The following is a 15,845-nucleotide window of genomic DNA, read 5'->3' as shown; positions in this document are numbered from 1 at the left end:
CCATGTCCTAGGATGAATCCATCCTGCAGGGATTATTCATTTGGCTTAAACTGATAATTCACAACTGAAAATAACAACGGAAAACTCTCGAATGCCGAAGCCCGTGTCCCTGCTGACTGTCACAGGACACAGACTGGAAGGGAAGAGCCCGTGTTTCCCAGCTCAGGCTGGAAGCAGAGCTCCCGCAGCTCCCGACCCTCAGCCAGGTCCCGCAGGAATCCCAGCACCATCGGATCCAGGCTGCGCCTCTGGAGGGGGATTAAAGGCACCTGTGGCGTGCAGGGAAGAGACATGTATCCTTGACCCCCTCCGACCCTCCCCAGCCCCCAGCACTGCTGGGAAATGGGATTTCTGTACTGTGTGATGGGAAGCGAAGGCCTTCCCCAGCTCTGCCCTCCATCCCCTGCACTCACTCGGTGGAGAGGATCGCCCAGTTTAACCCAGCAGCAGTTAAGGTTTTAAAAGTCAGTGAAGTTAGATATTCACAAAACCCCTTTATACGTGCCACCACCTTCTCTGCTGGGGTTCACAATTTTGCACCATTTAAATTCAATGCTAAGGCCGAGTTTTGGGAAATCTCCCAGTGCTGCCAAAGGCAGTCCCACGCTGAAACAGAACACAGGTTCTCTGACGAAAGGCTTCATAAATGGGTACACGGATGTTCTAACAGTGCCATGATACAGATTACGTTTTCCTTTAAATTAAGCTCCAAACAGCTGTTTTCAACCAAACCCACGGGAGTTGTTGCTTTTTGCACCCATCGTACCCATCACTGGTCCAGGAGCCCTCTCTTCCACTATAGATCAAGGAGAATCTAGATCAAGGAGAAGTTGTCCATCCAGCTCCGCAGCTGTAGGACTGAGTAAAGGGAAATGAACTAGCCTAGCCACGGTGGTTAGGTCGTTAGGAGGTCGTTATGATGAGTGCCCCTGGAGCAGCATGCTCTTTAGGGACAGGGCAAGACATGGAGGTGATACACGAACCCCTCTCCAGAGCACAGGGTTTGGCCACTAAAGGTGAAGGATCCCGAGCTGGATGGACAACCGTCTATGGACAACCCCACGGGCAGAGCTGTGGCCCTCTGCACTGTTTTACACGTGCTCTGGCACAGCACCACGCTCTGTCTTAGACCAGCATCCTCCTCCTCCAGTAAATAAAAACCTACACTTGATTAGCTATCGAAATCCAGAGAACATTATCTCCAAGTATTTCCAAATGTCCTTGGAGCTGATGATAGCAAAGCAAACTCTCCGTGGCAGCCTTCATCTCATCGCGAATATCCCGCTGACAATAATTATATTTATTGGAGTTTAAAATGCTTGAGGACAACTGATTTTTATTTTTACTTCCATAAATACTTTTACAATCCTGCCTCTATTTATAAGTATTTCATCCACTTTATGGATGGCCTCACAGATACCACTTTCTACTCTCCTTTTATTACATCCAGATTTTGTTCTGTAATGAAATGTCTCACATTTTTTACTTTTGTTTTGCTGAATTTAAGCTAGGATGCAAACATTAGAAAAAAATTAACATTGAATTAAATGAGGACTTAATTATTTTCCATGGAAATAAAAAATAATTTAAAAGAAAGGGAACTGAAAAAAGGGGAAAGTTAATTACAACTTTCAGTAAGCTAAAGCTTCGTAACCACCACTAAGCCAGAGAAGATACGGGTCACAGAAACCTATTCCAAGAAATAATTGATTAGAATCATTCTAAAGACCCCCTTTGTCTGCCCTGGGGCTGCTCACACCATTTATAGCTGCCGATGTAGGTTTGGAGGACGCTTAAACAAGATGCCCGTGTGATGCTGGAGCCCGAGCAGGTCGGGAGGTACCACCAGTGACCCGGCTGCACCCCCACGACCGGCTCCAGGACCCACCAGGCACCCCACTCCAGCCGGACAGCACCGGACACCTCACTGTCACTGTCACTACCTCTTTCATTACAGCTTTCATACTTCCTGAGCCTCCCAGAAATAAACCAATAACTAATTCTTGGTGAGTAACATTTTAAATTGGCCAAAGAGACAGAATCTGCACCCAGTACCAGGACTCCAGAGGAGTCTACAACCAGTTTGTGCCTCAAATGCCAATACAGAATAAAACCCAACCAGTAACAGACCTGAGAACACACACACCTGCCCGGGAGTCACCCCGTGAAGCAGTGTGACACTGACCTAGAGAAACGGAAAAGGAATTCCACCCCTGCAAAACCAAATTACTTGGGACACAGAACGAAGCTGCAATCCCAGTTACTTTAAGGCTAGCTTTACTGGTTTGGATTCTGCCCATTTCTAGCTCTGATGCCTACATTTCTCCACAGCAGGCTGGTAATCACCTTATGCTCAGAAGCGTATTAAAACACAAAGCCAAAAACTGGAGCTTCTGTATCACTCGGCTCTCTTGTTTTGCAAACGCCTGATTATTAACTCTTATAAAAATGAAGTGAGCGAGGTGGTATCTTTCTGGCATAACTCAGTTCCCATAAAATCCGGGCTGGCTGTGAGGCAGAGCATCTGCCCGTGCTGTGGGGTGCCGGAGGTGCCTTCCCAGGGGAACCCTGGCAAAGCCAAGCCCTCGTGTACTCCCAACCACACCACTGGGCATCCCGCGGGACACGGCTCTGCCACGAACAGAAAGAACAGCTTTCGTGGATGTTGTAGAACTTATCATTTTTCTGCACTTACCAACCTGGCCTAACTTTAGTACCACTCAGCTTAAGCCCACCAAACGACTGGGAAGTTTCCTGGGTGAAGGGAATTATCAAAGGAAGAACTGATTTTGCAACGGATACCTATCGTAACTGATGTTAACATCCACTACTGCCAGGTAGAAACGCTCCAGTAACAAACCCCAGTGCAGTTCTCATTACTGACATCCCCGTTTCTTCTTCCACTGAGGAACATGTTTTCCCAACTCATGCAAGGAGCCGCAGATGCCAAGCCCTGAAGGCACAGCATATCACCTCCCGTGCTGCAGAAAACGATGCTGCCAGTTGGCATCTCCAGAAGGGCGTTCAGGGAGCACAGAAAAACAATAGAGAGTAATTTGATTGTACCATCACCAAAATACTGCAAGTCACTCTGCTGATGAAGAAACTATAGTCCACCATCTGCAAGTCTGGAGGTGGCAGGCTCCAAAGGTAGGGAAAATAGGAGTGGGAGGGTGAGGACTGTGAGCCTTGCCATCCGCTTTTACATTTCTCAAAAACACTTCCCACAGTGATGCCTTTCTCTACAAGAAAGGCTGTATGATTCCTCTCTGGTTTTCCAGCGGTGTACTCCAGCACTGACCTCTGACACCACTGTAACCAAGGCCTTATTGGTGCTTCCATTAAAGCTCCTTAAATTCCATTAGATTATCTAAACATATGCTTTAAGAGAGTTTCAAATGTTACTTCTATGATTCTGTCATTAATCATGAATTTTAAGAGCTGTCACAATCTATTGACCACATATGTATGTGATGGTCAATAGAGAAAATTGTGTCATAAATACTCTTTATAAAGCAGACGAAGAGAATTCAATGCAGTGTGGTTCTCATCGCACCCCTCAGATCAACCACCAAAGGGTACATGACATTCCAAGAGATCCCAGATGGAGCTGGTTTCAGCTGCAAGGGCAGACTGTGCTACAGACTCCACCAGCCTCCATTCCCGTCTCTCTGTATAATCCCTACAAAGCTTTTCAGCCCTTCTAACACTATTCCCAATATCACTATAACTGCACGCCTTCAACACCCCCACATACCCCTGTATCTCCTCTCTGTCTTCATGCTGCATTGGGTCACCTCAGGAACTCCTGGATGGTTTCTTAGGACGTCTTTGTGCAGCACCTTGCACAGCTAGACCTTAATTTTAAATATTAGCACTACATAATAGGAGGGGATTTTTGGTTTTAAGAAATAAGGTGCTAAGATTTTAAAAACAAGGCACTGCTCCCTTCAAACTGAAGTAAGTCCAATTCCAGTGTGTTCAACTTGACAGAGACGTAGGTGAGACTGACAACAATGTAACTTTAAATACAATAGAAGATCAAATTGTCTTAATTTTCCATAAAAATCACTTAGATTAGAACAATGATTTTCAACTAGTCATCTGCAGATCCTTGGAGCACCCAGGTATTATTCTCCATGGATGCAAAACCAGACCAAATTGTATCTCCCACAACTGCGGAGATCCACCAAGACCTGACTTCTCAGAGACACCTGCCCCTCCTGCAGAAAACGCGTGGGATTCCGCAAACTGGGAACCACTGACCGAAACCAGTCACAAGGACCTCTCCACCCATATACCCTACTTACCTGTCAGAGGACGTTGAACTTGTCTCAGGCCCTTGCAGATCTCTCAGAATGTCTGAGCTGGAGCTGAAGGGGAAAATAAAACAGACGTTCAGTTATTTTAGCAACAGCTACAGCACAGAAGGGCTCTATTTAGCGAGGGCAGCAGAAGCTGTAGATGAGACAGACCCCCCCCCCAGCACTGGCAACAAGAAGTCATTTCAACCAACAAGGATTAATTTCAACCAACAGCACAGTCCACAAAGTGCTGCCTCAGGACATCAATCACATCATTTTCACAGTTACTACCAGGTCCTATTTTCATTATTTAACACACAATTCTCTGTTCATGTCTGCCTGTTGGTAACTACAACACCTTTGTGCTCACAGACACCAGACAATTTCTCTGGAGAGGATTTGCAAGATACTTTGGTGGCAAAGTACAACATTTCACAGAGTAAAGGTGCTTTAAACCTCAAAACTTGAGGCTTAGGTGTAAGCTTATATTTGGGCCATAACAAAAAAAAAAAAATAATGAATCAACATCCAAGAAAAAACCTAAACACTGAAATCGTTAGTGACAAAAATCCACACTGCCAAGACCATCAGCCCGGCCAGACAAACGCCGAACAAAAGGCCTCTGCCAGCCCCCCCAGCAGCTCCTCCCAGGGCAGAGGCAGCTCATTCCAAGCTGCTGGAAGGCAGTTTTCCCCGTCAGAGCCTGAGGGAAAGGCACAACCGAGAAAAGGCATAAAACAGAGGAAAGCACACGCTGCACGGGGTCATAACAACCTCCCCTGTCTGCCCCTGCGCAGCGTGTCCTGGCTCTGTGGTTTGATCACGTACTCTGAAAAGAATACAACTGACCATCGAAAGACATATTTCATAAAGCTATTTGTTTCTCAATTAAAATAACTGATTTAAAACTTTAATGGATGCTGTTCTCAGGCAAAGGAAAATAAAGCATCTCTGTGCCTTGGATACTGCAAGCTGAGGTGAATGAGGACTGAACCGAGCTAAATGCGTCACAACTTTTTTCTTAACCTGCTTGAAAAGATTATTTTGTTTTTCATCTTCACACCTAATTTTACATTCCAACCGGATAAGGAAAATAAACTACTTATTTTCTAAGTCAGTATTTAATGCTTACAATACAGAACACATCAGGTCAAACTCAGTACCAGTGGGGACAGGGGAGAACCTTCAATGTAAAGGATTTCAGATGGTAACTCTACATAAATAAACAAAGAAGAACAACTACCCAACAAGAGTTTTGGGCAATAAGCTGAACTCTGGAGCCTGGCTCACAGGGGCACCAACAGCTCCCGTCCGTGCTCAGCAAGCTCCAAGCGGCGGCAGTGGCGAGAGCCCAAAACGCCATCCCAGGCTGCTTTTGTACGGGCAAGCACACACACACAGAAAGCCTTTATGGGTTAATTTATGGGCTGCCTTGTGCTCGTTCCCCCCACAGAAACTGGGGTTCACCAGCTCCTGAAGGACCCGCTGAAGGGACCTCCTCCAGGCACCCACATGGCTCGGCTGGAGGAGAATTTTATTTGCTACATTTCCATGTATTTTACAGTCATCACAGAGGCGACTTAAATCAGGGCATTAGAAAATTCAGCTAGCGCTATTGCAGCGGCATTGGAAGAAGCCACGCGTGTGTAGATATATGCACAAATGTACACAAACACGTATTTCATTAACTCAAACTATGAGCTCAGTGATGTCTGCCGGACCTTTTCACATGCACAAAGTTGAAAAAAACCAAACTACACAGATGTCCTCAGCCTATATTTTAAACAAGAAGAAAATTTTGTCAAATTTTAATAATATCTCAATTAAGTGAACACAAACCTCTGGTCAATTATTGATAAATAACCTCTATTGCGTGTTCTGGCTCCGTCATACAAACCATTGCAAAGTTCTCAAGTATGTGCCAAATTGCAGGGCTGCAGAAATCAACTAACACGTCAGAAAATGTTGTTTTCTGGAAACTATCTTTCAAAAAGCCGCCTGGCAGCTGAACCGGTCTGTACGTTATTGCAGAAATAGCCCGACAAACTATGTCACACAAACAGTTGGGAGGTTTCAGTGCAAACCCCGGGACAGCACTTGGACACCCGCTGCCTTGGACCGGCTGTAAAGGTTTTACAGCCCATTATCCCCGTTTGTCAGAGAGAGCAGGCAGATTCTCAAGAGCGGGAGGCAGAAGTTAATCGAAACACTTAATACTCATAACATATTGCATCATCGGAGAGAAGACAACAATTCAAACACGGGGAGGAATTTAAACCCAAATAACGTCATGGGGCAGCCGAGGAGGCTCGGGGCGCGCTGGGATCTGGGCGCACGCCGGCCATTCCCCGCGAGCCCCCGGTGACGTGATGGGGACACCGATGGCGGGCAGCCGGCAGAACTGCTCGGCCACGGCGTCTGTCCCTGTCACCAGGGCTCTCCTCACCCCACACGCGCTTTCGGTGGCTCCCAGTGCCCTGCTTTTTTTTTTTTTAGCTTTTCTTAAATAAATGAATAAACGGCATGCAACTCTTCCAAGGTGGCAGGATTGTTCTCCCTTCTGTCTCCTCCTGTTCCTTTCTCCCCTCCAAAGGGAGATTCATCAGATGTCGCTGCGGCGATAATGACAGAACCACCAACGGGACTTCAAGGGTGAACGCCACCACCAGATGAGATGAGAGAAACCTTTAACACATGCACATTTAGTGAGAAAGATAAAAAGGAAAAAGATACCAAAAATATACACAAAGCACCGGTGCCACATGGAGAAAATTATTTTGAAATAAAATGGATTTAAAAGTTTTGCGTGCAGTTTTAGAAACTCTTCAGTGGTTCCCTAGGAACTCTCAAGAACTGCTGAACAAACCTGTCGAATTACAAACATTACTCAAGGGAGTAGTTTTAATACAGAAACAAAGTCACCTGCAATCAAAAGCAGTGACGGCATTTATACGGAAAAGCGCTTTATCCCCTCAGGAGTTACCAGTACCAGTGCCCACCGTAGCCGGACGCGGAGCAGGCAGAGCCCGAGCCGGGGCGCAGCCAACCCTTCACGTTTCTTATTTCAGCAACAAAGTTCATATGAAACATTCAAACGAAAAACATGGCAAAACACGCTGCAAAAACAATAGCGGATGGGGAAAGTTTGGACATCCAGCATTTTTTTTACTCTCAAAATTGTAAGTCTGTCAAAAACTCATTTTCAATCCACAAACTGGATGCCCAAGGAATGAGTTATTACCATACTTCTAATTCCTACCCCGATGTTCCACTTACATTTTTTTAAAAACAAATAGGAGGTGGAGGACAAGGGGCTATTTGGGTGCTTCCAGTCCCCTAAAATAGAAAAAGAACAGGTTTGATGCCTGAACACGATGTACTTCCTTGCCTTGAAAACGCAGCATTATTACCATTTATCACCAACTGCGTAACAAGCAAAACAATAAAAGTGAAAAAATTTGGCTAAGGCTCAGAACGATAATGCAGGCTCGTGATTTGCATGTGTAATTCCCGGTCTGTGCCTACCAAATTATCTTAAAACCGAGCACAAAACGTCCCCGAGTGAGTTACCACCTCACCCAGCTGTGCAGATGGGACTGGGCCACCAGCTCAGGAGTAACTGGTCCCAGGGAGCCCAATCAAGGCTCACTCTAATTGCCCAGAGGGCGAGGGTCTGTGTGTGACGGCATCACCCGAGCCGCGGGGCCGGGACCCTCCACCTGCAGCTAAAACCCCCTTTGCTCCAGAATTTCTTCAAACAACCCCCTGTTCCAAGCCAGCCACTCAACAAAGTAGTTCCCTGCATCCAGTCCCTCCTAAACATCAATTTCTTTTACAAAGACTGAGAAATTGCTTGATTTTCAGTTGAAGTAATTATATACTGTTTTTCCACATGCAGGGAAAAAAACCTGTTTACAAATTAAAAAAAGCCTCCTTAAATATGCCAGAGAGTTGAAAAACAATTATCAAAAAACTTTTCAACGAAGGAAAAGAAACTTTGACCACCAAGTGATTTCATATTTTAAAATAATTCTTTTTTCTCTTCCCCCTGAGAAAGCTCCTAAGCTCTTCCTATCATTGAATGAATTCACTTAAGCTGATGAAAATTAATTAGACAAAAAAAGGAACAGCTACCTCATTATATATGTTGTTTCTCTAAATCTTAGCCTGGGGGGGTAAAGAAATCATAGAACTGAGAACAGTTTTGTTCATTTCTTCAGTATTTTCTGCCTTTTCAGTACCCCACAGGTATCTACCGAGAGCGGGGCCAGACACAGCAAACCGCCACTTAGCGCTTTATCCAGACTCCAAATCCACGACAATTTCCCACCAGAGGTTTTCTGTCCTTTTCTTTAATAAAGGTCATTACTCTGTCCTAAGATTTTACATGTCAGCTCCAGACGAGCAAATTTCTGTAGCAAAACCATTAAGGTTCTGAAACGGAGCTGCCCGAGGCGCCACGGGCTGAGGGAGAAGGTGACAGGGTGGGAAGAGGTGTCCTTGCCCGGCCTGGGTCACGTCTCCGGGCTGAGGAAGGTGCAGCCCCAGTGACTCCAGCCATTCCCCAACTCTTCCTCAGGGTTCGTTTCTTCTGGGCACTTACAGACAGTCAGCCAAGAGTAAACTATCCCTTTCTTGACCAGCACTTGGATTTGACTCCCCTCAGACTTTTTAAGATAAACACATCACCTTAAAATGATGTGTGAGTAACGTGTCTCGTCCTAAAAATGAAAGGAGCAAACGCCTCTCTGAATTTGTTTATTTTAAGGCAGATTAAGTTCCTTCTTGGCTTGTCGGTGAAGAGCCCGTGTCCTTCAGCCAGCCCTTCTTGCTGCGTTATGTACCGCGCTCTGGCACGTGCACCGAGCCTTCCTCCCTCAGCGCTGGCAGGAGTGAGCTCCAGCCTGTCTCGTCTCACCAGTGCCACTGGAAGGTGAAAGCCCAGTGACAAGGGCTGAGGGAGAACGGTTGTCTCCGCCGTGCAGCCCTGCTTCCACGCTGACCTGTCGGGGATAAGCAGCTGGAGCTGGCTGCTGGGGTGGCCCCAAGCCCTGCGTGACGTCCAACATTACCTGCTCGCCACAACAGTCCCTCCTCTTCACACCACGCACCCTGGCACCACCAGCCATGGCTTTGTCTTCCCGGCTTTGAAGGACAGCAGGTTTGCCAGCCTCGGACCTTCCCCGGGATGCCCCACAGAGGGCTCTCCTCTGTACTAACCCTTACACAGCTTCCACTCTTCCACTGGTTTTCCTGACTCTTTCCAGGCTTTCTTGGCTTTCAGTGGCCTCCTCCGCAGCTCGGGAACATGCCTTTGAGGGTCTCCTTCAGAAAGGAAAAGATGTGTTGGATCAACATCAACTGCTTCCTTAGGAGTCTGCAACAGTTGGGACACCCAGGCTGAAGCTCTGGAGAACTCTGGGGAACTCTCACTTCTGTTTCCAGGGCTCAAGGATGTCCCAGCCCCATGGCTGTAGGAGCAGGGACTAGTGTCCCCCTGGATATGGGCCACGGATAATCACTGTCCCCCATCCATATCTGGGGTCATCAGCCGCTTCTGTTTGAAATTACTTCTCCGGGGCTCTCTCCACCACGCCTCAGTTCTTGGCCATTTGTTACGGCTCACAGTTTTTGGAAGAAAGGTACAAATCAACAACATAGCAGAGAAGTATCATCATCCTTCCATAATGAACCCAAATTTGAGGCCAAAAATCAAGAGACAAAACGCTCCTATTTGACACTGTAATATACATCATCTCTGAGCCAACGCAGTTCAAGATTTATTAAGTCAAAAAATGTACTGAAGGAGGCAGTTATTCCTCTGATCAACACGTTTCCATATAGTTTCTCATGTGACAGTGAGGGCCAGCCCAGGGACCAGGACCAGCCTTTCCTTAAGCTCAGGCTGATGCCGGGGCAGAGCTCGCACAGCTTTTCCAGCCGCTCCGTCCTGTCCACGGCCTCAGACAAACCAGTGGCTCCTGTGAGGTCTCAAGGATCGATGCCATCCAGGGAGCTCCACACAGCTGAGACACAGCTCCCTATTTCCACCCTTCTCCAGCCCAAATTCTGCAAAGCAGATAAATCCAGGAGTGAGTGACCAGCTAAAGCCAGATGGCAGATCCTGATCGATAGCTCCTGAACCGAATGCCAAAATGCCCCACTTGCTGCAAATGAGGCCCCTTCCTTGGGCATGACTCTCCCCTGGCAGACGCTGCCGCCGCTCCCTGTATTCCAGTGGCAGAGATTTATCCAAGCTGTGGACGTAGCACTTTTCCAGCAGGATTTGAAAATGAAGTCACTGTGTTTCGTGCACACCTCAGTATCTCAGACGAGGCCAACAATACATACTGTCTGCTCGTGCAGGTCTCTCACTCTGGTCATCAAGAGCTGACGCTTTCTTCTAACCCAAAGTTTTAAAGAAAAATAATTCGTTCAAAAACCAGAATATTATCCCCATTACATAAAATACTTTTAATAGACTATTTCCTCTACATAGTTCATAACCACGTTTATCATTGTCCCACCTAGCTTCATTTCTAATTTTCCTATTGTTTAAGTAGTTGCATAAAATTTGGCTTCAGTCCCAGAGAACAAAAGAATGCAATGGGACTATTTATATGGAGCATTGAAGTTCTATGAAAGCTTTATTCATGACCTCATAGCTTTGACAAATGATCCTTTAGCAGTCATGGCTTTGTTTGGGTGTCCATCTGTTACGCACATTTTGCATTCTCGGTGGGATCATCAATTTACAAAGAGACCAGCCCATTCGGGTCAGCGCTGGAACCTCCAGGCATGGCCTCTATCTTTTTTCCAGCAGGTGTAAAATTTTCATCTTATCAATTAAGGTATCAACTTCTGAATAATATCAGTAAATCAGTGATTGTTGTACAAAGTATGAATTTCTAATATTGACCAACTGCTCCCTTAGGAGATATTGATATGAGATTGACAAAAGACAGAAGGTCTTATGAAGGTGAAAACATAAGAATCATTAGTTTATTTGTGGCATCTTTTTACGGAGCAAACATTTCAGCCCCCCGATTTCAAGATTGGTTTGTTATATTCTATATGCTGCTCAAAATCCTCATTTTCTTTTAACGCATCATACATCAGCCATCCATTTAGAAGTGCCCTCTTCATAAAAACACAACGCGCAGATTTGAACTTCCAAGTATATTTCAAGTTTTGACATTTCAATGTGAAAAACATTTACCCTTGTCAAAGGATATCCTCTTATTATCAGAAATAAAATACAAGCCTCAGATAATCACTGCTTGGTACAATAGCACAATGCGACTGAAACCCTCAAAACCCAAATCATTCTTTTTTGATTTGTGCTATATTTATTTCACTACTATTAACAAAACATTAACCCCACGGAAACCAGAGGGTGACAAAATACCTCATTATTTCATGCAGTTCATACAACTACACCTACTTCTTACAGTCCCAAATGTCTTGCCGTAACTCAGGTCCGGTTGGATTAGGGCAGGAATGTGCACACAGGGGGTGGGAGCAGGAGCCGGCCCCGGGCACGGCGGGACCTGCCAGAGGGACACGGCCAAACACGGGCATTGCACGTGTTACACCAGTATTGCACTGCTGGTGTGTCCCAGCACCCATCAGCAACGGGGGCGGTAAAGACGAAAAGCACACTTAATTCTTTTTCATCAGCATTTGGGGAGGGGGTGATCCCTGTAACCTTTGTTTGTTTCCCAGAAAACAGAGAACCAGAGCGTTCTTCGGAAAGCAAAGCGTGGCAGGAGGAACACTGCGGTGAGACCAGAGGGACATCCCGAGACATCAGGTGTCACCTGAGCGGAGCTTCCACTCTGCTCTCGCTGCTGTTCTCACCTCTCTTTGCGCAGAGGCATACCAACAGGGGTTGGCTGTAGGGGATGAGAATCTACAGCGTGTGATGCCCAAAGGCACCCTCCCAACCACTTGGGTTTAATACACAATATAACAGGGGGGGGGGGAAAAACCCCAAAACAAGCCAAAAAACCCCAGCACTTTGTTGAACCTCTTGACCAGGGCAGTAGCTAGGCTTTTAAGGTTAAGCAAACTGCCCTACATTTAAATAGAAATAAATAAAAAAGACACCACACATACAAAGCAGGGGACATGCACAAAGCAAAGAGAAACTCCCAGAGAGATTCTGAAAAACCAGTTCTGTGCAGACTCCAGTCACCCTGCTCCTGTTCCACGGGAGCTGAATTTAAGAGTAAACCACAGGGAACTATTAAACATGGGTTTTTATAAAAGGAGGTCCAACTCTCCGTGCTGCATACCCTCTGGTCTGCGCAGCTGAGAGAGCCTGGGTTTGATTCAAGGAGTCTATGGAAATATTTCATTTGGACAGAGTCAACGCATAAAAAGAAGGAATAAACAACTCTGCCTCGGGCCAGACATAGTGCAAACAAACGCGCACTCTCCAACAAAACCCACCAACGTGGTCCATGAAAGCCCATTCGGCTCCTCAGTGACTGCCACACACTGACACCCGACAGCAAACCTCCCCACAGCCCCTTGGACACGCTTTCAGCCACACTCTAAGTTTATATACAAACCCTGCAGACAGAAAAAGGTAAAGAATAAAAGTTTAACTTTGACTCGATGATCTCAAAGGTCCCATCCAACCAAAAATATTCTGTGATTCTGTGATGTTAGAGGCCATGGGGAGAATCACTCCTAATATCACTCACACACCAAACTGGCAGCGAAACAGAGATTTAATGATACCTTGGATGAGCTAATACAAGCCCTTTCTGCCTCCCAAGAACTCACTCTGCAAGATTAAAATTCCAAATTTTCCAAGGTCCTTAATGCCAACAGGTTAATTTGCAATCAAAAAAATAAATTAAGTAAAATCGGGAAGAACAGGAACACCTCATTTAAATTCTGGATGAAGAGCCAAGCTGGAGGCATTTATTTTTGAAACTAAAATAACAATCAGAGCTCTCGGGCAACAGCAACAGCGGGCACGAGGAGAATGAAGCGGCTGCATCCATCCATCCTCCGCAGCCCTGGCAAACGGGACGTGGTGCCCAAACCTGAGGGTGCTGGCCTTGCCTTAGCCCTGGGGGAATCTGTCGGGGATCCTGCCCCAGGGGGGCTCTGCCGGAGGGTCCCGCCCCAGGGATGTGCCAGGGATCCTGCTCGCCTCCGCCACACAAACCCACGACGACAGGTCCCTGCTGCCACGCGTGTCCCCAGCGCTGCCTGCCAGCAGCGGAGCAGCCACGGCCAAGCTGCAGGTGGGAAAGCTGAGGCTTCAGGCACATAAAACCAGTCTCTGGAACAAAGCCACAGGGCCAGCTTCTTCCTTTTTACGTGAGCGATGAAGAGCTGTTGTCCCTGGCCCATTCCATCCCAGTACAGATCCTGGTGGAGCAGCTTCAAGAAGAGATGCTCGCCCCCCGAGACCAGCGCAAGCCTGCAAGAGCCTTTCAGGAGGTGCATCTCCCCCTCCAGTCCAGGGCTGAGCTCCTGGTCCATTTCGGAAAGGGTTCAGTGCTCAAACGAGGAGGGCTGTGGCTGGGACCCCCAGGGCAGTGCCGCTCAGCCAGGCCCCCACACGCTGCCAAGGATGTCAAAGCCACTCTGACCCATGGTGTCCCCTGGCAAGTCCTTACACCTGGCGGCTCTGCACCTGCTTCACACAGAGCTAGTTCTGGAGCCCTGGATTCTTCCTAACTCTTCACTCTCCGTGAAGAGGAGAGGCCAGGAGAGCTGTGACTGCCCAGCCTTCACAAGAGAAGGCTCAAGGGAATCTTATCAACGTGCAGCAGCACCCGAGGGGAGGGAGCGGAGACGACAGTCTGTTCTCAGTGGTAGCCAGTGACAGAACAAGAGACAACGGGCACAACCTCAAACACAGGGAATTCCCTCGGAACGTAAGAAAAAGCCTCTGTGCTGTGGGGGTGGCCAAACACTGCGGCAGGTTGCCCGGAGAGGGTACGGAGCCTCCGTCCCTGGGGATGTTCTCACCAACTGGAGAAGGCCCTGGGCAGCCCCTCCAGCCCCTGTGCTGCCACCAGACCATCTCCGGAGGGTCACCTGGCCCCTGCGATTCAGTGTCCTTCCAACATCTGTGCATTCTGCTCTGAACACCACAGACCTGAAAATACGATACTCAAATACCAGGCATTACAATGCACAGGTCCCTTCATGAGTCCAGGGCACCGGACCCTGTTTTAACAGTAAAGAAATTACCGAGATAACAGTTCCCTGCATCACAGGGAAGGAAAAGCCATCATCATTTGCATGACATCCTGAGAAACTTAGATAAAATTAGTGCATCAGTAATCTTAACAGGTTTGTTACGCATTAAACAGCAAATAGGATGATGTACTATGTTTATCAATTCTACAGCAACAATTCAGGCAGAAAGACACATCCACTGAAGAGGGGAACGGCCACCGGGAGGGGAAGGTCTTTATTGGTGTTTAACGCAGGTCCGAAGCCAAACAAAAATATAACGATATTTTGAAAGAGCAACAAAGACCCTTTCTGCCTCCACAGAAGCGATCTGCCCAGACAGCATATTGCTATTTACAGACAAATATTTACTCTACGCTCCCCTTTAGCGCAAGCGAATGGAAACAGGCAGCAAAGCCTGATCCTGTAGAAACAAAGACATTTAACATTTGATGCTCTCTAATGTCCCAAGTTCATCTCCTCTTCCCTACCTCTTCCCAGGCTTTCATTCACCCTTCAATATTTACCTCCATGAAAGGAAACAGCTGTAATGCCCACACTGACTTCATAATACTCTGTGAACCAAAATTAACTTAGGAAAATTTGTTTCTGTTAAACTTTTCAACAACTAAATTGTTCTTTTAATAAATGATGACAAAGCCAAGCACTATATTATTCTTAACGTTTGCAGAACAAGGAGGAAGAGGCACATCCTACGGGTGTCATGGGTGGGAAATTAAGAAATGTTACTCCTTGCTCTGCTCCCTGACCTCCAGCTCCTTCCTCTGATTATCTCCCGCTTCTACACATGGGAAGCCCTTTTCTTCCCAGTAACACAGACCTGCAAGGGGGGTCTTCTCCTCTCATTTCTGTTACCAACAGGACAGCGAGACTATCATCAAGATTCACTCTCTTGCTTTGAGACACATAGCAAAAGACAGTTATTCAGTATTTGTTTTCAATGGCTTTTTCACCCTTCCTGCAGCAACTGGGGCCACAGCAATCAGTACTGCAGCAGGATATTTATCTAAGTATTCATCCTCGACATCTTTGACAATGGCTCACTAGGAGAATAGCAGATTCTGATCCGTGAAGTAAATACCTTGAACAGATACAAATGCTACCTTCAAAAATGAGATAGATGTTATCAGCAATAATAGCTGAGTCTCCTTCCAATAAAATTATCACTGAACTATCAAAAACATAGAATTTTACATTATTTATAAAGCATTCCTTGATCCTTCATTTTCTGAAGCCAAATAAGGCAATTTGAGGAAGTAAAACTAAATGCCTGAAGAAAGAAAAGTGAATGGCTGTCAGGACTTCAAGGTTCAG

General features: G+C 46.6%; 1 protein-coding gene across 1 annotated transcript in view; it reads right to left on the bottom strand.

Moving 5' to 3' along the window:
* The window catches only part of RAD18 (RAD18 E3 ubiquitin protein ligase), a 47,086-nt gene that overhangs the window by 1,448 nt on the left and 29,793 nt on the right, over positions 1–15,845 (bottom strand). The window contains exon 12 of the mRNA XM_074152407.1: positions 4,311–4,373. Within this exon, the coding sequence (XP_074008508.1) occupies positions 4,311–4,373 (63 nt within the window). The remainder of the gene's footprint in view (positions 1–4,310; positions 4,374–15,845) is intronic.

Source organism: Numenius arquata, chromosome 8 (assembly GCF_964106895.1).
Source record: "Numenius arquata chromosome 8, bNumArq3.hap1.1, whole genome shotgun sequence".
Taxonomy (NCBI): Eukaryota; Metazoa; Chordata; class Aves; order Charadriiformes; family Scolopacidae; genus Numenius; species Numenius arquata.
Note: the sequence above shows the minus strand (reverse complement) of the source record. Positions and strands in the feature narration are given on the sequence as shown.